Source organism: Leucoraja erinacea, chromosome 1, assembly GCF_028641065.1.
Source record: "Leucoraja erinacea ecotype New England chromosome 1, Leri_hhj_1, whole genome shotgun sequence".
Classification (NCBI taxonomy): Eukaryota; Metazoa; Chordata; class Chondrichthyes; order Rajiformes; family Rajidae; genus Leucoraja; species Leucoraja erinaceus.
Genome location: NC_073377.1, coordinates 23,636,124 through 23,659,976, shown reverse-complemented (window position 1 = coordinate 23,659,976; position 23,853 = coordinate 23,636,124). Strand labels below are relative to the sequence as shown.

At 40.5% G+C, this 23,853-nt stretch overlaps 1 protein-coding gene across 3 annotated transcripts in view; it reads right to left on the bottom strand.

Moving 5' to 3' along the window:
* Window positions 1–697: 697 nt before the first annotated feature.
* The window catches only part of LOC129714210 (WD repeat-containing protein 7), a 546,583-nt gene continuing 523,427 nt past the window's right edge, over window positions 698–23,853 (bottom strand). For all 3 annotated transcript variants that reach the window (XM_055663773.1, XM_055663850.1, XM_055663908.1), the window contains 2 exons: window positions 9,735–9,839; window positions 698–4,941 (listed from right to left, as the gene is read on the bottom strand). In XM_055663773.1, the coding sequence (XP_055519748.1) occupies window positions 4,738–4,941; window positions 9,735–9,839 (309 nt within the window). In that variant the 3' untranslated portion in view covers window positions 698–4,737. The remainder of the gene's footprint in view (window positions 4,942–9,734; window positions 9,840–23,853) is intronic.

Below are 23,853 nucleotides of genomic sequence, written 5' to 3'. Positions count from 1 at the left end.
ACGTTCCCATCCAACTTTTGTAGTACATGAATATTTCCCCAATCACCAGTAATACTCTGCATTTTTACTTAAGTGGATAACTTCACCTTAATCCACAATATCCTGGTTCTGCCAAATAGTGATATATTCACTCAATTTGTCAAAATCACCTCCCTTTTCCTACCTATGTCATTTGTGTTAACATATGTGATATCCGCCCGCTCACGCTCCCTCTTGAGAATGCTCTGCAGCTGCTCCGAGGCATCCTTGGACCTTGCCACCAGGGAGGCAACACACCATCCTGGAGTCTCATTTCTATCACAGAACCTTGTGTCTGTCTCCTAACTGATGACTCTCCTACCGCTATAACCCTCTGATTTCATGTTCAAGCTTTCTTTAAGGTCATAAGTTTGCCAGGCTTGACCAGGTTATCTTGAGGGCCAAGAGACATCGAAAGTAAAGCATGAAAGATCCTGCTATATCAATTCCTTTCTTCTTTTTCTTTTAGGCAGACAATCAAAAGAAGGTTGAATCGTCTGGGGATTAACTTGTGATCTTCTAGGTCCGTATTGATCAGTTCCATCACAGGCACTGCATTCACCCACAAAGTTGCCTGAGAAACTATGTGTGATTGAAGACACGCCAGCCAGCACAACATCGACAGAAAATAGTGATATCTTAAATCTCTCATTGGTATGTAAGAAAATTCACAGGAGTTGCTTATTGAACTATAATTTTATTTTAATTAGACACATGGCTGTTGTTACAGAAACAAAAAACTACATGTTAGGATATGTTGCAAAGTAATTACTTTACATAGCAAACACAGTCATATACAGCTGCTTAGTTGAATTTTTCAAATATCGCTTAATTTGTTTTACCACCAAATGAGGAGAAAAGCCGTAGACAGATGATTCCATATTGACCGATCCAGATATGGAGTGAACTAAATTGTGGAATGCATGAAATTAACAATAAGAGTTTTGCAGCACATTCACCAAAACTGGAAACCATAATTCTGTACTGAATCAATCTGGATGAAACTAAAGCACAATGTTTGGTCGGTGAATCTGGCTGCATTTTACTCAAAATTACACAAAACCTCCAAGCTGCATTGTTGACCCCAGAAGCTACAATATTGAGTTGTCCATCGCTAGATTCTTAATTATCTGACATTCAACTTCATGCTTTTCCAGAAATTAATTTTATTGCCAGGTTTGGCTATGTAATCTGAAGCAGTGGAAAGCAAATGGATATAAAAAAACAATTTTCTTCTTTAGGTTTACCTAATAGTTTACACTATGAATATTATTAACAGAATTTAGGAGTGTCATTGAATTGTGTGGGTTTCCTCAATGCAAGAGTATACTATATTGATAGGTGGGAATACTATGAAGTCCATTAGAATATTGCCTTACATGCAATTTGACCGTGTATTATTCCCTTTGGTGTGATCTATTTCCATGGCATATAATTATAAGGACAATTTCCATTAGAACCAACAGTTTGGAGGAACTAGAAATTCAGTTTGGCAGCATTTAATGTGCAATATCTCTGTTGTCAGACAATGCATATTGCTTACCGAATGTCCTGATATCATTTCCTTTCTCTTCTTAAATCTTACATTACAATACACATGGAATACATTTAAGGTAATCGTGGTGTAAGAAAGAACTGCAAATGCTGGTTTAAACCAAAGGTAGACACAAAAAACCTGGAGTAACGCAGCCGGACAGGCAGCATCTCTTCAAGGGTCTCGACCCGAAACGTCACCCATTCCTTCTCTCCAGAGATGCTGCCTGTCCCGCTGAGTTACTCCAGCTTTTTATGTCTATCTAAGGTAATCATGGAATATGTACAGGGGTATGGACAGTTTTCAGTGAAACCTTGGAGGTTGATCAGTGAATAAAATGCCCGAGGGGAAACAGTTTTGTATATATATATCAAATCACCCTTGGAAATGAAATGGTATGAATATTAATTAAAAAGAAACAGGAATGGAAATAAGTGGACAGCTCTTTGAGCTCGGCATGGAAGCCGGTGAAAAATGTAATATATGTAAGAAACATGATGACTGCTGTTGTCATTCTCATGTTCTTGGAACAAACACCAAAATCAAGATAAATATAACAATTATGTCACATTCGAGTGCAAGAAATTCTAGAGTTTTGGACAGATAATTTAAAACATAAAATAACAATGCATGTTACACACATGATATTGTCCAGTGAGAACTAAGTGTAATACTGATATTTTTACCTTTAATTGTGATCTGGTAATAATTGTGTATTGATATTGGAAGAGACCTTGCATGAATTTGAAGAGCATGACTAAATAGTGGTTGGCAGTAATACTATGCTTGAGGAAAGTTGTTTTAATTCAGGACCCTACAACTTCAGAAGTTACAAGTCATCAAGCATAGGGAGAAATGGAAATGATATAATTCCACCAAATTCAGTTGGAGAAACTTCAACTTTAAAATAAATGTAATTATTTTGATACAGAATCTTGACTCATGGTGAATTCACATCGACTGGAATCTTTAATTCAGTTTGGTCTATTCATCAGCACACACACAATAACTGGAATTAACTATGCTACTGGGTTTGGGGCATTTGGGAACACCTGGATGAGTAAAAGTCAAAGCGGATCCCAACTCTGGCTTTGCACCCCTGCGATTGCACGCAGACAATAGAAACATTCAATCAATGTAAATTGACTTAAGATGGTCAGTGTACTGCAGATCAGCACAGCACAGCACAAATGCATATCGGCACCAGTCTCATAGCAAAGCAACAGTAAACATGTAGCGCTTATACAAGACAACTCACAATCAATTTCAGAGACATCTTAATAGAATTTTGCTTCCTCAAAAATGTACACACTCAGCAAAAATTACAATTAACATAAGGATTTTTAAAAAAGTAAAGAGAAACAAAGCAAAATTCTCCTAATGCGGTTTTCACCCGTACGTTGTATTATGTGGTAATTGTTCAAGCCAGTCACCATTATTTCTGTTCCATTACTATACTGATGGTTTGAGTGGCCATTTGATTTTACTCCTAAAATACTTATAGATGTAAACGTTATTATCATCTTGGTGCATCCACTGCATTAACATAGATTATCAGGAAAGCCTTTATATCCGATGCGTAGAATTGCCTAAGAAACATGCATTGGAGGGTAACCCAGATATGTTTATTGATGATGTCAATTTAAGAGAAAAGTGTTATGTTTTTATGGAGTTTTTGCAACAACGTATTGTATTTTTATCCAGCCCATTATCCTCCTAAACTGTGGGCAAAAAGACACTGTCCTTGGAGGTTAAATTTGTACAAATTATACCTTTCAATCCCCCTGACTTTTCTACTTGTTTTTCAGTTATCTGGGTGACTGAAAAATAGGAGACTGTTGTACCTTTTCAAGCCATGCCACTGCGAAATTTACACAAGCACATTTTTTTAAATTTATAATTGATGGAGCGAACCTTCTTTGCCGAAGGAAGACACCCCGTTTATTTTTTGCTGAAACCTCAGGTAGAGGTTGGCGACAGTCAAAGTTTAAGATCTCCAGGTATCTGGGACACAACACTAAAATATATATAGCTAAGATTTTGCTGCTTATAAGCAAATATTAATAGTAAATGGCCCACAGCTTGTCAGCTCTTAGCTCTTGGGGCTAAAGGAGTCAAGGGATATGGGGAAAAAGTAGTAACGGGGTACTGATTTTAGATGATCACCCAAGATCATATTGAATGGCAGTGCTGGCTCGAAGGGCTGAATGGCCTACTCCTGCACCTATTTTTCTATGTTTCTTGGTCAGGTCACCATGTTTGTCAAACATATCAAATTGCAAGAATGCAAAGAAGGACTGAAATAATTTCAACCTTACTTGACTAGCAATTTCACCTTAGGGTCTACACATTCGAAAAATAACCTACTGAACTCTTGCCATAAAAGACATTCACATTTGACTACCTGTAACTTTAACAGTCTGCTTTCATCCAAAAAGATCAATGGTATTTGTAAAATAAAAATAAAATAAAATAAAAATGTTTTAATTTCCTTATTAGGTCTTCGGAATCGAATCCAGTGATGTAGAAATGGTTTGCATTCTATAATTTACAATTTGTAAGATTAGGATTTAATTGAGTTAATGTAAGTATACATTTGATTTTTTTAAAACATAATTACCCTTGTCGTTGCATTGTTTTTCCCATCTCCAGAAAATAAAATAGAATTTACCAGTAACATATTGTGCTCAATCATCAACATGAACTGCCTTGAAAGCTTGCTCATTTCTAACAAAAGTGTCTTTCCCATGTCTTTGCTCAAGTTACATTTAGAGATAAAATCCAACTTCCTAACTTTAGTTCTTATCTTCTTCGGCCCTCACTTTACTTGCCCCTTGAGGAAAGCTCAAGTTTTAATCAGGTGTATGGGATGCATTTAACTTCTGCTGTAGTAGATTGATCTTAGATTTACAAAAGGGAGGAAATGATGTGCAAACCTAAAAGAAATGATTCTTAAATCATTGATGACTGGGATATACAAAGAATAGCAGGGTGCAAATATTGGGCAGCTAATTCACCTGTTCACAAAAATCCACATTGCAAAATTGAAAATTCACATTGCAAAATATAAACTTCATGAAAACAAATCTACACATAAGTAATTTAATGTAAACATTAACCAGCATTGCAAACAACACCACACATTTTTTACTTGTTTATTATTTCACGTGATTACAGTGGTGGCTTCAAACCATAAACCGATGCTCTTTCCCATCGTGTGCCATGAGGATGACATTGCGGTTCGAGGTCCAGATAAGACGTGCCAGTTTCAATGCATTCTGAGAACCTGGAGAAGCAGGATGAACAGGAGGCACCTGGTAGGTTTTCATACATCGAAGTTGAGGGGCTGAGTTCAGCATACCAATGCTTCCCAACAGAGAAGTGTTCATCTGTAAAATTAAAATATTATTGAATAAAAAATACGCACAGCAAGCCAAATTGATATTAATAAACCATGCCGAATGGTTTTCCAGCAAGAAGCAGATGGAAAATAACTTATTTCCAGAGAAAATTCCCTACAACTAAAGCTTTTTATTCCTGATTATTCATAGAAACATAGAAACTTAGAAATTAGGTGCAGGAGTAGGCCATTCGGCCCTTCGAGCCTGCACCGCCATTCAATATGATCATGGCTGAACATCCAACTCAGTATCCTGTACCTGCCTTCTTTCCATACCCCCTGATCCCCTTAGCCACAAGGGCCACATCTAACTCCCTCTTAAATATAGCCTGTGATTCCGGTTGGAAAGTTTTTTGTTTGGATGTCATCAGAACTTATGCAATATGTATCAAAAAAAAAGTGCAGGCTGAGAAATTAGTATGTTCCAATCACCCATTCATTCCATTTAAGTCATCCTCAAATTCTTCTACATTATTTGCTACTCTTAAAAGAGACAAATCTCATGGTTCAATTCCCAGAAAGCCAAACATCATTCAAACACTCAGGGCTCGAAATTAGCAGTTGCCCGGGTGCCAATGGCAATCTACAATCCTAAAAGGGCAACCTAAAAGCCATGCCATTTTGCCTGGCTTGGCAAGCACCCGGGACACCTATCATTTAATCCTGAGCGGGCCCTCTCTCTCTCTGTCACTCTCCGTCTCCGCCCGCCATCCATGTCCGGCTCTCGGCTCTCCGCTCGGCACAGCACAGCACGGCAGGCCACCTTACACATGCACACTGCCACAGCCTGCACATCATCCCCCTGCACATGCGCACAACCACGGCCAGCACATCATCAGTCGTGGTTGTGCGCATGTGCCGCCCAGCACATGTGCACTGCCACGGCAACTGGTTCGCGTCGGCCACTTTCTCCCTCCCTTTGCATTGTGGGAGATCTGACCGCCATTGCTGTCCGGTTGCCGCCTCACCGCGACCTCTGAAAACCAACGCAGAATCACTCCCTGGAGCTGGAGTAACTCCCTGGAGTAACTCTTGCTTCTTGGTTTCCTGGCCCTCCAAAAATATTCCAAATGGAATTTAAACAGGTGGACCCATCACCACCAAACTACAAACTCTGAAAAATAACAGCCTATTGCATTTTATCTGTTTATTTATTGTGTATATATATGGTCTATGATATATAGACACAGTGAACTTTTATCTCCCGTTCTGGATTATGTTTACATATTCTGTTGTGCTGCAGCAAGCAAGAATTTCATTGCCCTATCTGGGACACATGACAATAAAACTCTCTTGACTCTTGACTTGGACTTAAGCAAAAAAGGGTTCTTGGGAAAAAGAGCCACCTTAAATTCAGTTGGGTCTGGTTGGGTACCTATGGTAGGGTGAAGACTATTCCATGCTTTAATTATGCGGGGGAACTCCATGGAACAGCCAGCATCTCTGGATAGAAGAAATTGGGTGACGTTTCGGGTAGAGACCTCTCTTTAGATTTCCTCTGGTTTTAGTGTTTTTAGTTTAATTTAAAGATACAGCATGGAAACAGGACCTTCGGCCCACCGAGTCCACGCCGACCACCGATCACCCGTACACTAGTTCTACCCCATACATTAGCGACGTAAGTCAAGAGTCAAGAGTGTTTTATTCTCTCACGTCCCAGTTAGAACAATGAAATCCTTACTTGCAGCAGCCAAACAGAATATGTAAACATAGTACTCTGTAAACAATGTTATAAAGGAGAAAACAAAACTCCATACAGACAGCACCCATATTCAGGATCAATTCCTGGTCTCTGGCAATTTTAGGCAGCAAATTTATGGCCAATGTACTGCCCCCTAGTCTTGAACTGAATTAAAACATACAATAGCTGTAAAGGGGAACATAGCTTCACTTACAGATTTAAGACTGAAAATGGATAGTTTCTTTTTTTTTAGTAACCAAAGTTGTCAACGTATAATTTTTTGTGTGTTGGAAAATAAAATATGGTGGCACAGCTGGTGGACTTGGTACCTCACACGCCAGAGATCTGTGTTCGATCCTGTTCTCGGGCACTGTCTGTGGTGAATTTGCAAATTCTCCCTGCAAGTTTGTGGGTTTCCTCCCACATCCCAAAGACGCATTGGCTTTGTAGGTTAACTTGTCTCTGTAAAATTGCCCCTAATGTGCAGGGAGTGGGTGAGGAAAGTGGGATAACAGAACTTGTGTGAATGGGTAGATGAAAATGTTGGAGAAACTCAGCTTCTATGGAGCGAATGAAATAAGCAACGTTTCGGGTCGAGACCCTTCTTCAGACTGATGTGAGGGTGCAGGGGTGGGGGGGGGGGGGGAAAAAAGGAAGAGGCAGAGACAGTGGGCTGAGGGAGATCTGGGAAGCTGAGGAGAAAGCAGGGACTACTTGAAATTGGAGGTCAATGTTCATACCGCTGGGGTGTAAACTACCCAAGCACAATATGAGGTGCTGTTCCTCCAATTTTCGGTGGGCCTCACTCTGGCCATGGAGGAGGCCCAGTACAGAAAGGTCAGACTTGGAATGGGAGGGGGAGTTGAAGTGCTGAGCCACTGGGAGATCAGGTTGGTTATTGCGAACTGAGTGGAGGTGTTGTGTGAAGCGATCGCCAAGCCTGCGCATGATCTCACCGAGGTTGATCATACGCTGAATAATCCAACCAGATTTTTGTTTGGAAGTGGAAAGAGATAATAGAAATTGTTTTAATTGCAACTTGGAAAAAGAGTTGAGATACTGTATTATAATTTTGCTGCATGTCATTGTGGTATATATCATGTCTTGACTGGTGAATAAGTTTAGTTTGCGACTTTATTTGAAGCAGAAATAATATGTGAATGCTTCATTGACAATAATTCAGACTGGTAACTACGCACTTCGTCCGAGCACATTATCGCATGCGTCATGCACGCCATCTTAAATGACCGCTTAAACTGTCATTTGGCAATCTAAAAAGCTGCCGAGATTGCCCGGCTGGCAACAGGGGGAAAAGTTAAGTGAGAGCCCTGGTACTACAATTGTCCTTTTTGCTTCTATCTTTCTTGTACTTTTCTATGTGCATGGGATGCTGCTGTGTGATTATCACTGTACCTGCATATCACCATACGTGTGCCTTTCACAATAAACTACACGACTTGAAAGCATCTCATTTTCAAAGTAGTACCATGTGATATTTTTAGCCATGAGAAATTAGCTTAATGTTAATGTGGAATGTAAGGGAATTTTTATTCGTACTAATGTGAGGCTGAGCTCAACAGACTGCAGCCTTGTTTAAATGCTAACTGATGTGGGAGAGCAAGAGCAATGTAAACAAGCATGAAATTAAAAAAATTAAACTCGTGCACAACCTTCCAAAATTGAATAGCAAGAAGAGTAATAATCATCTCTAGATTAAAAGTGGGGTTTCTAGAGGTTTAGGAGAAACTTTCATCTTCGATATCTCCAGGATCACAATGATGTTCTCTGGGAGCAGATGAAATACATCAATTACATTTTCAGAATTGTTTTAATTCACGTGGAGTCATCAACGTTTTAAGATGACTAATGCTACCGTGTTCTTTTTAATATTAATAATGGAACAGAACATAGCCCGAGGTCACATTTCAAATGCATGGGATCTGTTTTACACAAGAGTAAAGAAACTCTTGATGCCTTCATAAACACATCCAAAGATTAATATAGTGAACAATTAGAGAAGGGCAAAAAAAGCAGATTCGGGTCTGATTGTCAAGCAAAATGAGGAAATTATCTAACCAGCATTCACCCCAATTTAAAATGTGACTTATTATTTAATTGTTGTAATTAATTCTGAGAATGTGATCTTAAGTTTTATGTCTTATTAAATCATCTGCATTGTGAGGCCATCAACATTTCCCAGCTTCATTTGTTGGCCCAGACAATGAGGTGATGAACAAGGACAAGTGATGAGAAGTGACTGTCTGATCGATTAACGACAAGCTGAAAGAAGGTGTAAATTTTATGTTGAAATCTCAGTAATGATCACAGCTGGGAATTGGAATGTTTGGAAAAGAATCTCAATTTAAAAGTACAATTTTTAATTAGACATATGATTTATTAAACAAGCTCTCTCCTGGATTTATATGAATCAGGAATTAAATCTTTGGGATGTTATTACTATTCATCTGCACAGGGGCATTAGTTGAGCCCAATCTATCAGCAGAAATGCAGAGGCCAAATGAAATAGCAAATTCAGCACTGTTCATGGATCTATCATAGTACCAAGCTGCTCTAAACGGATCAGTAAAACAACCTGCAGTGAATTTCTTCATGAGACTTATGAATTACAAGACTAAAGTTCATGTAATTGTGGTCATTATATTTCATCCACCAAAGTGCCAACTCTTCAAGGGCAAGATACAGCAGTTTCTGAAATGGGTCCATTGTTAGGATTTTGAGTTTGTGACGCAAGAGTCTGGGTCTGGCTGATAGCTCTGAATCTGAGAAGGGTCTCGACCTGAAATGTCAGCTCTCCATGTTCTCCAGGGATGCTGCATGAGTTACTCCAGCACTTCGTGTCCAACTTGCTAATGTTGTTGTGTGAGGCTCACAATTGAGGATCTTAATCTTCATGGGATTTTCACAAATAGTATTAGGATGTCCCTTATAACCATTAAAAGGTAACAAGGCAATTTCTATACTCCTCCCTCTAAATAAATTGTTTAGAGCATCACCTACCTGGTTATCCTCTTGCTTTAACTAAAGATATTCTCACTGTTCATGCAAAACATGTACAAACAAAAGATAAAGTGTTGACATACCTGCCAGAAAGAGATGTGGCTATCAGCATTAGAATATGTGGCTAGATATCGTCCATCAGGAGCAAAGGATACTGCAGTTATTGGCCCACTATGGCCATGAATGGTCTGTCAGGGAGAAAATAGATTTTAAAAAGTGCTGAGATATGTGACTTTGACACTCTAAAAAATGTTCATACAGGAAACAAGTATATAAAAATATATTGAAAATGCTATATAAACGTGTACAAATTAGTCTTACTTTAAAGAATGAGATTTAATTGTGTTTCAGCTTAATTTCCAGATAATCTAAATATTAAATAATAACTCATTCCATAGCAATTCAAACATATTGGAAACGGAAACAGATGTAATATGTTTATTTCATCTATTACAATCTGATCAAGGTCTCAGCTCCACTTTCTTGTCTGGTCCCCTTAGGGTACTGTCCCCTTAGGGTACGATTCAGCTCTATCGTGGATATTGAACGTTGTCTATGGAATTGATGCACTACATTGCTGAGAACTATATTCTGTAAACAGTTTCTTCTCCTTTGCTCTATCTTGAATTTGAGTAGATTGTTTTAGTGTGTGGTATATCTGATCTGTTTGGATAGGATGCAAAACAAAGCTTTTCACTGTGCCTCAGTACACATGGCAATAATAAACCTAAACTTGTCTCTAACAAGGGAAAATCTATTTGATGGCATTAGTATTCCCAAATCCCCAATAGCAACTTTAGTTGATCAGCAATGAACAGGATTCATTAGGCCAACTTTCCTGCTGGCACACCAATATCTTTCCATCAAAGAGGCACAAAGTAGAAGCATAATGGAATACTCTTCGTTTGCTTGTTCACGTTAACTGCAATGACATTGTCAAAGCTCAACATCATACAGGACCAAAGCAGTCTGCATGATTTACATTCCATCCACCCTTTAAACATTCATACCTTTCACATTGTAGACGCAGTGCATTCCACTTGATAAAAGCACAGCAATATATTTCCAAGTCAAGATGCTGTGTGACTTTTGAGTGGAAATGGCAAAAATAGAAACTGACGTAGTGCTATTTAAATTAGTAGTTGAAAAATAGACTAATCTCGTGCACCAGCAGGGTTTTGGCTTTGCTCTTAACTGTCATGTGATAATTGTCTCAGGACACAAAAATAAAAGGACTTCTATCATCGATCATTATTTTGTGACAATTTACAAACAGTATGATTGTGGAGAGGCAAAATTAGCAACGATGTTTTCCAGGGTCCCAACGTTTTATCAATGCCCCCAGAACCCGCAAAACTGCAGTCATCCTCAATCCAAAAAGACGATTTCTTGATGATCAATGGAGACCTGGGAGACTACAGATGATGGAATTTAGAGAACAAAAAAACAAACTGCCGGGTCGAGTAGCATTTTTGTGGGGGGGGGTGAAAGGAATCGCTGATGTTTTGGGTTGAGACTGCTTAAGGACTGAGAGTGGAGAAAGTATAGCTGGAATAAATATTCCAATTTCACTTCTTGTGTTCCCCTCTCTGTCTCTTTCTGATCCACCTCCGATCCTCCCAGTTTTGTCTATTTTGTCGTCTCCCTGCCCCTTCTTGGTTCCATCCACCTCTCACCCACGCACTGTATCCACCATATTCCATCCACAATCTGGTTCCATCTCCTCATCATTTCTTCCTTAATTGGTCCCATTATCTCCTTTCTTATTTAGCAGATTCCATCCCCTGTAGTTTTGTATCTCGCTGATCACCTCCCAGCTTCTGTCCGCACCTTCACCCGCCTCTCTCTCACCCCTCCCCTTCACCTCTTTAGGCTCCTCCACCTCCATTTCCCTTTTATCTGCTTCCACCTATCACCCACCTGACATTTAGCCTACCCTTGAAGAGCTTTCCCAAATAAAAATAAATAATAAGTGTCTACCACTCTCCCTCTTTCGCCTGACCCCCTCTCCCCATCATTCTTCACTCATTGGTCCACCTATCATTCCTGTCTCACCCCTCCCCTTCTCCTCTTTATGGTGACTTATCTTCCCTCTTCACTCTCAGTCCTGATGTAGGATCACGAGCTAAACCACCGACTATTCTGCCCCCTCGCACCCCTCCCCCGCCACAGATGCTGCACGACCTGCTGAGTTCCTCCAGCAGCTTCTTTGTTGCTCCTGATAATCGATGTCTATTTTGTATGGTCACTTAGGCATGGTATCGGAAGATTGCCCAGTTTATTTTATTTTCCAGGCAGGAGTCAGCTGCTTCAAGAAATTTGGAAAGAAAATTTTCCAGCAGCCATACAAATATTTCAGCAATTTAAAAAAAGGATTCAGTTAAGCTAAAGGGAAAAAGTGCTTATTTCCTCCAAAGAAAATATTTTATTGGGGGGGGAGGAGAGACTCGTAGTTAATTTTTGTGCCCACTATCATATTAAAAAGCTGATTATGTTTTGATGCTGAGCAAATGCTTTGAGCATCAAGTGACCTTGAGCAGCAATGAAATACATTCATCACCAAAACTGCAGACTGTCTGTCAATATCTGTCTCTCATTTGTTAAGAGTTCCCCTGCTGAGATTCCCTCACAGTATCCCATTTTCGCTTCCTGCATTCATGACAGTTTGGAAGACGGAACAACCTTTTTTTTTGTGAAGCAGACATACTGGTGAAAAATTTAAGTCGACAGATGTAGCCTGTCAAGTGCAGTGAAATCTGTCAACAATTCCTACCCATGGATCCCACTAGTAGTAGTCTTTTATCAAATCAGGTCTGAAGTACCACCAATCTTGCAGCATTGGTTTTTCATCACCCTTTAGATGTCAATAAATTCAGTGGAAAGGAACATTTTGAGGCTTCTTTTAAAAAATACTTATTTCTGTTATTTTCAAGGAATTTCATTTGGCATCAAATATTTAACAATTTGGCTCTAGACGTTGAGTTTGGTTGAGCGGTAAATGCTGAATACTCAGTATCATGTAATCTTATAGTATCATATTACATGTAGAATTTGGCAGCATAAAAGGCCACAAAACAAAACATTTAGTTCCAACTATAAAGCCGGTTTAATTTTGGGTTATCTATGGTTTTTTTTAATATAAATAAAATTGAGACATTTAACTGTACAGCATCGACACAGACAACTAAGACCAACTGACTAATGGGCACCTTTCCATATTAATCCCATCTCCTTGCACTTTGTCCTTCACATCCTCCAATGCATGGGCTATTCAAGTGCTCATTTAGACAAGTCTAAAATGCTGCACGAAACCCAGCTTTAATAATTTTCTGAGGCAGAGCATTCCAACTACTTAGTGAAGTTGATCCTCTCCAAATCTCTTCCCTCTAACCCTAAATAGTACAGTACAGGAACAGACCCTTCAGCTCACAACGTTATCTGCTTGCACGTAACTCATATTCCTCAATTCCATAGAAACATAGAAAATAGGTCTTTGAGGAGGCCATTCGGCCCTTCGAGCAAGCAATGCCATTCATTGTGATCATGGCTGATCATCTACAATCAGTAACTCATGCCTGCCTTCTCCCCATACCCCTTGATTCCGCTAGCCTCAAGAGTTCTATCTATCTCTCTTTTAAATGCATCCAGTGAATTGGCCTCCACTGCCTTCTGTGGCAGAGAATTCCACAAATTCACAACTCTCTGGGTGAAAAAGTTTTTTCTCATCTCAGTTTTAAATGGCCTCCCCTATATTAACATATAAACATAGAAATTAGGTGCAGGATTAGGCCATTCGGCCCTTTGAGCCTGCACCGCCATTCAATATGATCATGGCTGATCATCCAACTCAGTATCCCGTACCTGCCTTCTCTCCATACCCTCTGATCCCCTTAGCCACAAGGGCCACATCTAACTCCCTCTTAAATATAGCCAATGAACTGGCCTCAACTACCCTCTGTGGCAGAGAGTTCCAGAGATTCACCACTCTCTGTGTGAAAAAAGTTATTCTCATCTCGGATTTAAAAGGATTTCCCCCTTATCCTTAAGCTGTGACCCCTTGTCCTGGACTTCCCCAACATCGGGAACAATCTTCCTGCATCTAGCCTGTCCAACCCCTTAAGAATTTTGTAAGTTTCTATAAGATCCCCTCTCAATCTCCTAAATTCTAGAGAGTATAAACCAAGTCTATCCAGTCTTCTTCTTCATAAGACAGTCCTGACATCCCAGGAATCAGTCTGGTGAAACTTCTCTGCACTCCCTCTATGGCAATAATGTCCTTCCTCAGATTTGGAGACCAACACTGCATGCAATACTCCAGGTGTGGTCTCACCAAGACCCTGTACAACTGCAGTAGAACCTCCCTGCTCCTATACTCAAATCCTTTTGCTATGAAAGCCAACATACCATTTGCTTTCTTTACTGCCTGCTGCACCTGCATGCCTACCTTCAATGACTGGTGTACCATGACACCCAGGTCTCGCTGCATCTCCCCCTTTCCCAATCGGCCACCATTTAGGTAATAGCCTGCTTTCCTGTTTTTGCCACCAAAATGGATAACCTCACATTTATCCACATTATACAGCATCTACCAAACATTTGCCCACTCACCCAGCCTATCCAAGTCACCTTGCAGTCTCCTAGCATCTTCCTCACAGCTAACACTGCCCCCCAGCTTAGTGTCATCCGCAAACTTGGAGATATTGCCTTCAATTCCCTCATCCAGATCATTAATATATATTGTAAATAGCTGGGGTCCCAGCACTGAGCCTTGCGATACCCCGCTAGTCACTGCCTGCCATTGTGAAAAGGACCCGTTTACTCATACTGTTTGCTTCCTGTTTGCCAGCCAGTTCTTTATCCACATCAATACTGAACCCCCAATGCCGTGTGCTTTAAGTTTGCATACTAATCTCTTATGTGGGACCTTGTCGAAAGCCTTCTGGAAGTCCAGATACACCACATCCACTGGTTCTCCCCTATCCACGCTACTAGTTACATCCTCGAAAAATTCTATAAGATTCGTCAGACATGATTTACCTTTTGTAAATCCATGCTGACTTTGTCCAATGATTTCACTTTCCAAATGTGCTGATATCCCATCTTTAATAACTGACTCTAGCAGTTTCCCCACTACCGATGTTAGACTAACTGGTCTGTAATTCCCCGTTTTCGCTCTCCCTCCCTTCTTAAAAAGTGGGGTACGTTTGCTACCCGCCAATCCTCTGGAACTACTCCAGAATCTAAAGAGTTTTGAAACATTATTACTAATGCATCCACTATTTCTGGAGCTACTTCCTTAAGTACTCTGGGATGCAGCCTATCTGGCCCTGGGGATTTATCGGGCTTTAATCCATTCAATTTACCCAACACCACATCCCGACTAACCTGGATTTCTTAGACTGTGGCCCTTGGTTTTGGACTCCCCCAACATTGGGAACATTTTCCTGCATCTAACTTGTCCCGTCCTTTTATAATTTTATAAATTGTTGATACATAATTCTCTAGGTATCCAAAATCTCTTAAATGCCACTAACGCATCTGCCTCAACCACCACCCCTGGCAGCAGCTCCACTTTCTTGGGCGTTCCAGAGAAAACAATGCATGTCTGCCCAACCTCTCCAGTAGCTAATGCCCCCTATTCCAGGCAATATTCTGCTAAACCCCCTCTGCACCCTTTCCAGAACCTCCACATCCTTCCTGTAATGAGGCGACCAGATGTGCACACAATACTCCAAGTTCAGCCTAACCAAAATCCTATAAAGCTGCATCATGAATTCCTGACTCTAATACTCAATGACCCAACCAACATGCACACAATATGCCTTATTTACCAATATCTGCTTGTGTTGTCACTTTCAGGGAGTTATGGACTTGGATCCTAAAATCCCTCTGCACATCAATGCTACTAAGGGTCTTGACATTAACTGTATAATTTCTCCTTACATTCGACCTCCCAAAGTGCAAACCCTCATACTTACTTGGATCTACCATTTCTCCACCAATTCTTGCAGCTAACCTATATCCTGCTGTACATTTTGACACCACCTGCAACCCCAGCAATATTGGTGTCATCTGCAAATCAGTTTAAATATACATCATGAAATAAGAAGGGTTTCGGCCCGATCATGAAATAAGCATTGTGGGTTGAAAGTCCTATCCCTGTAATGTACTGGTTCACCTGCTCCATATCCCTCCATTCTCTGCCTGGGTATGAACTTCTTAAATGTTGCTATTGTTTTGCGTATCAAAATGTCTCGTAAATGTTGCTAATGCATTTGGTTCAATCCTGCCCGGCAGTGCATTCCAGGCACCTACTACGCTCTGTGTAAAACAAACTTCTCTCTCAAACCTCTTCTGCACCCTGTCCAAAGCCTCCATGTCCTTTCTGTAATGCGGTGACCCGAACTGCACACAATATTCCAAATGCTGCAACCTAACTTGTCAACTTTTATATTCAATCCATTGACTAATAAAGGCAAGTATTCCTCACGTGTACCTTACACCCCATTATGTTGCCACTTTCAGGGAGCTTTGAACTTGCACCACAGGATTTCTCTGTATATCAATACTTGTCAGAGTACCGACCTTTATGTATACTTTCTTCGTACATTTGACCTCCTAAAGTGCAACAGCTCACACCTGTCTGAATTACACTCTTACTGCCATATCTCTGATTTATACATAAATCAAAAGCAGCAGAATGATCCCCAGGTAACACCACTGGTCACAGATCTCCGATTAGAATAACACTACTCCACCATTTCCTTCTATCTTCTATGGCCAAGCCAATTTTGAATCCAATCGACCAGGTCTTTGTGGATAGTATGTGCTTTAGTCTTTTAGATCAGCCTGCCATGAGGGGCCTTAGTGGATGGTTTTATAATGTCCATGTAGTCAACATCCACTGCCCTCATCAATCAACTTCGTCAACTCCTCAAGTTTGTAAGACATGGTCTCACCCAAGTTTAAGACATGATCTCATAATTTTACACCCCCCGCCCTCCTGCCCCCTTAACCTCCAGTGAGAACAGGCCTAGCTTCTCAAGTCTCTCTTCATAACTGAACTGTTCTACTCCAGGCAACATTTGATGAATCTCCTCTGCAAACTCACCACCGCACCACAACCATACCCTCAATGGCATGACCAGACTACATGTGGAGCGCCAGCTACATTAGGTCATAAGTGATAGGAGCAGAATTATGCCATTCGGCCCATCAAGTCTACTCCACCATTCGATCATGGCTGATCTATCTCTCCCTCCTAACCCCATTCTCCTGCCTTTTCCCCATAACCTCCAACACCCATACTAATCAAGAAATCATTCTGACCTAGATTTTATAAAGTTGAAGCATAAATTCCCTATTTCTATATTTGATGCCCTGATAAGTAAAGGCCAGTATACTGTATGCCTCCCTAACCCATCTGTCTGTGTTACCATGTTACCAAGGTTTCTCTGTTCTGCAATATTCCCCAAGACCTTACCATGCATGGTGTATGGCCTAGCTTCATTAATGATCCCAAAATACATCACCTCATATTTGTCTGGATTAAAATCCAACAGCCATTTATCATCCTATTTCACAGGCACATCGATATCACTCTGCAGACTTGTGACTACTTTCCACACAATCAACCCCACCAATCTTTGTGTCATCTGCGAACTTTCTGACCATGCCTCTCACATCCACATCCAATTTATTCATGTATATTACAAATATCAAGTGTCCCAACGCTGATCCTTGTGGGACACCACTAGGTAAGGGAATCAAATAACAAAAATAATCTTCCATTGTCCGGCCCATTTTGGATCCGGTTTGCCAACTTTCCATGGATCTCAAGGACACTAACTGTTTACCATGTGGAACCATGTGAAAGGCTTGAATCAATCTCCCATGTTCCCATCTCTTCTCATCTTCCTGTGCTATTGCTTCTTAAAAGTTGCAATGTTTTCTGTCTCAACATTGACCTATGTCAAAACATTCGATGTGTCATTAATCTTATGATCATATGTATTTGACTTCAATCACCAGCAATGGATTTCAATGTAAAAATCAAGGCTCATGGCAAACCAATTTAGCTGCTCTATGAAGTGCAGCTTCTGATTTACTAGTCCAATAATATACTTAATTTTGCTTTGCAGTAATATCATTGTCCTCCAGTTAAGAAGCAGGTATAAAGCCAACACACAGGTTACCAAAATGATGGACAATGAAATATCTAATTTATTTACCACAAGCGATCTTGACTGACCTCCCCCATCCCCCTTCTTAAACTGTCGCTAGCAAAAACATTCAAACATACATTCAGCCAAGTGAAACAGTATAATACCCGCACATTACACAGGCCTGCTTTCTGCATGAATTTGGTGGTATTTGTTGAACAGCTGTACTCACCAACATAGGTAAATACTCTCAGGGCATATAACTGTGAATTTACTACCCCTACCATTTGATGGCTTAAAAAGTAGCGATGTAATGGAGATAAAACATTTGTGATAGCGTACATACATTTCATCAGTCACTGGTATAAATAAACGGAGTCACATTGTTTCTCAATGTATTGTACACTTTGCATAAATGCACAACAGTCAACCCTTTCAACTCTATATGATTTAGGCCTAGCCGATTATATCTGGCAGGAGATGCCTACAAAGCTACGCCGTGACTACAAAATAATGACAAGGCATAGCACGTAGCATCTATGCTGAAACAATTTCCTCTTTAATGTAGTTTTAATTTCCACATTATTAATGCCTGTTAATTGCACTTGCATTAACTGGAGAATTGATCATATTTTACACGGGCAGTTTGTGGATGATTTGATCTACATTAGATATAGATTTGTAGTTGATCAAATATAATTTCTTAGACACTGGCAGTGGACCTTTCAACAGACTTTACATATTCAGTATTAATCTATTTATAGTGTTTATCAATGCAAACACTCAATAATGAGTAAATGTTAAGCCAATACATGTGTTAACCAAATGTACTGGGCAAAGCTTGCTATGGTCGTATCCTGAAAGAATATGTATCAAATAAAAATTAGCATTGAATGCTTAAATTAGATTTGCTTCTAAGTGTGCACTTTCAACCTGGTTCAGATCTACCATCAAAGAAGGACAACGAATAAAGGAAAAACATCTGAAGATGACACAATATATTTTCTTTAAGCTACTGTGTAGTTTCCAATAGTTATGCAAAAGGAACAATTTGAATTTTAAAATAACATCATTTATACAGAACTGGAATTGCAATTAGAGTTTTTTAAAATAAAACATTGAATAAGATACACAAATTCTTAATCGCTGTAAAAAAAAAATCGAGGATGGTTATTGGAGTGAACAATGACAATCTTCAAACTATGGAGTACAGCAAATGAATGAAAAAGGTCTTAGCCCCAGATTCTCTCACCTCCTTCAAGGCTTTATGCCTTTGTTTGGAGAAGATGCCTCTTCCTATGAATACTATTATTATTTAAGGTACTATGACTGATTATTATGGTGCAATTCTTGCAAGAACATGACGTGGATTTTTATTTTCACATTGCATTTGCCTTTTTACAAAGATCTCTTGACACCATTTGCACCATTGTGAAGAAATGTATAAACCAGCATAATTTCAGGTACAAATTTTGAACTATTTTACAAGTACAATGTGTGGGGAGTGGGGAAAACAAGAAACTGTACATTAATCCAAATAAATTAGTCAACTCAAAGCAGGAATGATGAAGGAGATTATCTTTTGTTTCCTTATTTCATGAAATACCAGTGAAAGCACCACATAGCATGTAAGAATTATCCAACATGATTAGACATTTGTAGGTCTCATTGATCCACAGTTCCACTTTATTTCAGGAGAAGCCTCCACTCCTGCGAATTATTTCAACATTTAGTTTTCGCTGGGATGAACTGGATTGTGACTAAATTTATTTCTTGTTAGCCTGAATGACCTGAGGAATTTGCAGTATACAGTGCCCTCCATAATGTTTGGGACAAAGAACCATCATTTATTAATTTGCCTCTGTACTCCACAATTTGAGAAATGTAATTTAAAAAATTCACACGTGGTTTAAGTGCACATTGTCAGATTTTATTAAAGGGTATTTTTAAATATTTTGGTTTCACCATATAGAAATTACAGCTGTGTTTATACATAGTCCCCCCGTTTCAGGGCACCATAATGCTTGGGACACATGGCTTCACAGGCGTTTGTAATTGCTCAGGTGTGTTTAATTGTGTCCTTAATGTGGGGATAAGAGAGCTCTCAGCACCAAGTCTTTCCTCCAGTCTTTCCATCACATTTGGAAACTGTTTTATTGCTGAGGACCAAAGTTGTGCCAATGAAAGTCAAAGAAGCCATTATGAGACTGAGAAACACGAATAAAACTGTTAGAGACATCAGCCAAACCTTAGGTTTTCCAAAATCAACTGTTTGGAACATCACTAAGAAGAAAGTGAGCACTGGTGAGCTTACTAATTATATGTTGAAGAGAAAACTGAAGGGGATTAGCCCCCAAAACAAGCATAAACTAAAGATGGCTGCAATACAGGCCTGGCAGAGCATCACCAGCGAAGACACCCAGCAACTGGTGATGTCCATGAATCACAGACTTCAAGCAGTCATTTCATGCAAAGGATATGCAACAAAATACTAAACATGACTACTTTCATTTACATGACATAGCTGTGTCCCAAACATTATGGTGCCCTGAAATTGGGGGACTATGTATAAACACAGCTGTAATATTTACATGGTGAAACCAAAATGTATAAAAATGGCCTTTATTAAAATCTGACAATGTGCACTTTAACCACATGTGATTTTTTTCTATTACAAATCTCAAATTGTGGAGTACAGAGGCAAATAAATAATTGATGGGTCTTCGTCCCAAACATTGTGGAGGGTGCTGTATCTCATGTATATGATGACGAAGCATGTGCTAGCAAAGGCAGTGAGGAGAAAATAAATTATATGAATTGACAGTGTACTTCACGGAGGCTTCAATGCCAATGTGAAAACAGACTAAAATATACAGCATTTAACATTTCAGTCATAAATCAAAACCTAATGTGCATGAATAGCTGGAAATCCTATGCAACGCTAATATTCCTCAAATAAAGTTTCTCTGATTGAGATGGCGCACAAATCCAATCAAAGATAAGATCATGAGGGTGCAAAGAAATAGGAGGAAGGGGTAAGAGTAGGCCCCATAGCTCTTCCAGGCGGCTCTGCAGTTTGAAGGCTGATCTTCGGCCTTCAGTATTGCTTTTTTGGGTTATTGCACAGGCTGTTTGGAGATCAAAATCTTAACGATCTATCAATTTCATCCTTTAATGCATTCAACAACTGAATAACCACATCTTCTGAAATGTGGGTGGAGATTGGGTAGAGAAAGAGTAAATGATGCAGTTATCTATGGAAGCGCCCTGAATGACTGAGACTCTGAAAGTGAAATTTCAGGGAACATTCATTAAAAAATGCGGACTTTGAAGTCAGATGATTTTATTATAACACTGCAAAGGATCATTATTAGTTATCTCCAATCCCACGTTACACAGCAAAAAAAACTACTTGCCTATTCGGACCATGTGGGGCGGGAAATTTAGAAATCAATGATTTAGATAGGTACACTACAGAACAGGCCCTTCCAACTAATCTTATACATGTCACCATTGATGCCCATCCATACCCATTAGGCACTTTCTTTGTTGCTTATCTGCTTTGGTCAGATTGCATGCCTTCAATGTTCATTGGTTCTTGAACTGAAATAGCTCCATCACTGCCTTCGGCTTTCATTGTATGATTTCAGTAGGATCCTTCTTCTTAGGATCAAGAATGACTCACCTCGATTCTGTCTGAAGGGCCTGTCCCACTTACGCGACTTTTTCGGCGACTGCCGGCACCCCGTCATAGATCATTACAGGTCGCTGAAAATTTTCAACATGTTGAAAATCCAGTGGCGATCAGAACAAGGTACGACTCTTTGGGCGACTACTCACGACCATACAGGCTTCACCCCGCGACATGTCGCCTGGTCGTGAGTAGTCTCATAATCACCCAAAGAGTCGTAGTGTCCTTCTGGTCGCCGCTGAATTTTCACCATGTTGAACATTTTCGGCAATTTTTCTAACAAAATATGATGGGTGCCTGCAGTCGCTGAGAAAGTCGCGTAAGTGAGACAGGCCCTTTAGTAGATTCTGAAGCAACTGATGAGGCCAATGTGGATCTGCAGACTCTTCAGACAGGATTGGAGATATCATTTGATGAACATTTCAATGGCCTTGAGATGCCTGCTGGAGTTAGTCTTCTCTCCAAGCCTCATAGGCATATTGGAAGGCGGGGATCACCGCTGTTGACTGTGTGTTTTATGCCTAGAGGTTTTGATCTTCAAATACCCTTTTCATCAATCAATGAACTGTTATACTAGGACATTGAAGGCATCATTGTCACCTATCGTAACCCAAAGATAGCTCCTGTAATATAGGAAGAGGTCCATGTTTTCCAAGGTTTTCCCATGAACTTTGATTGTTGCAGGGTAGTGTTTTGCGGCAGGGACAGACTGAAAAAGGATTTTTGTCTTGTAGATATTGAGTATTAGGCTCGTCCTCTCATGCATTGCAGAGAACAAATCAACAATTGCTTGGAGCTTGTCTTCACGCATCACCTGCTAACTACACCTCTGTTACTAAAGTCTGGGTCACCTTGTATGAGAAGTGAGGATGCCATATATAACTTAGTAAAGTACAGTACAGTAACAGGCCCTTTGGGCCATGATGTCTGTATGGAAAATCATGTTGAATTAAAGTAATTCCTTCTGCCTGTAAATGACACATATTATTCCATTCCCTGCATATTCATGTGCCTCTCCAAAAGACTCTTTCATGTCACTATCGTATCTGCTTAAGGGTACTTAAGAAAGTGGCTCTAGATATCATGGATGCATTGGGGATAATTTTCCAATGTTCTATAGACTCAGGATCAGTTCCTGTGGATTGGAGGGTAGCTAATGTTATTCCACTTTTTAAGAAAGGCGGGAGAGAGAAAACAGGGAATTATAGACCAGTTAGCCTCACATCGGTGGTGGGGAAGATAGAAACATAGAAAATAGGTGCAAGCGTGGGCCATTTGGCCCTTCGAGCCTGCACCGCCATTCAATATGATCATGGCTGATCATCCAACTCAGTATCCTGTACCTGCCTTCTCTCCATGCCCCCTGATCCCTTTAGCCACAAGGGCTGGAGTCAATTATAAAAGATGAGATAACCAAACATTTGGATAGCAGTAACAGGATCGGTCCGAGTCAGCATGGATTTACGAAGGGGAAATCATGCTTGACTAATCTTCTCGAAGTTTTTGAAGATGTAACTAGGAAAATGGACAAGTGAGAGCCAGTGGATGTAATGTGTACCTGGACTTTCAGAAAGCATTTGATAAGGTCCCACATAGGAAATTAGTGGGCAAAATTAGGGAACATGGTATTGGGGGTAGAGTGCTGACATGGATAGATAAGTGGTTGGCAGACAAGAAATAAAGAGTAGGGATTAAAGGGCCTGTCCCACTTGCATGCGATTGCATGCGTCTGGCGCGACCAAACGTGGTCACTTGAGGCGTACGGGCCGCATGGGGCCGGTCCCACTTCGAAGCGCGGAGGCGTATGGAGTTGTGCGGGGCTGGTCCCGACATCGCGCGGGGCTCCGAAAATCCCGCACTGTCCGAAAATTCTGCGCGCCAACGGCCTGTCAACCCGCAGGCGCATTGAGGGCATATGCAGCATCTTGATGGCGTACGCAGCGTCTTGACGACGTACGCAGTGTCTTGACGGCGTACGCCTAGTGCGTGGCTTTGCGATGTGACGTCACCGCCTGGCGTGCCGTTGCGTGATGACGTCACCGCCCAACGCCGTGCGATGCCCAAATTCAGTCGGCCCGCCTCCTGCCCAGCTGATTGGTAAGTATGACGCAAATTACGTCACACGCGTACTTACCGTGATCTCTGCTTCCGTTTCTTCACGCCAAACGCATGCAGTCGTATGCAAGTTGGACAGGCCCTTTAGAGTAGAGATTCCGGAAATTCCACGCCACTGAGAAATGTTCACCCGATGCCGGAGCTCCATCTTCCCGACAAGAGGGGCTGAAGCATCGGGCTGCTGTAGCGGCAACTGCGGAGGTCACAATGGGCCAGACTATGGTTGAACAGGAG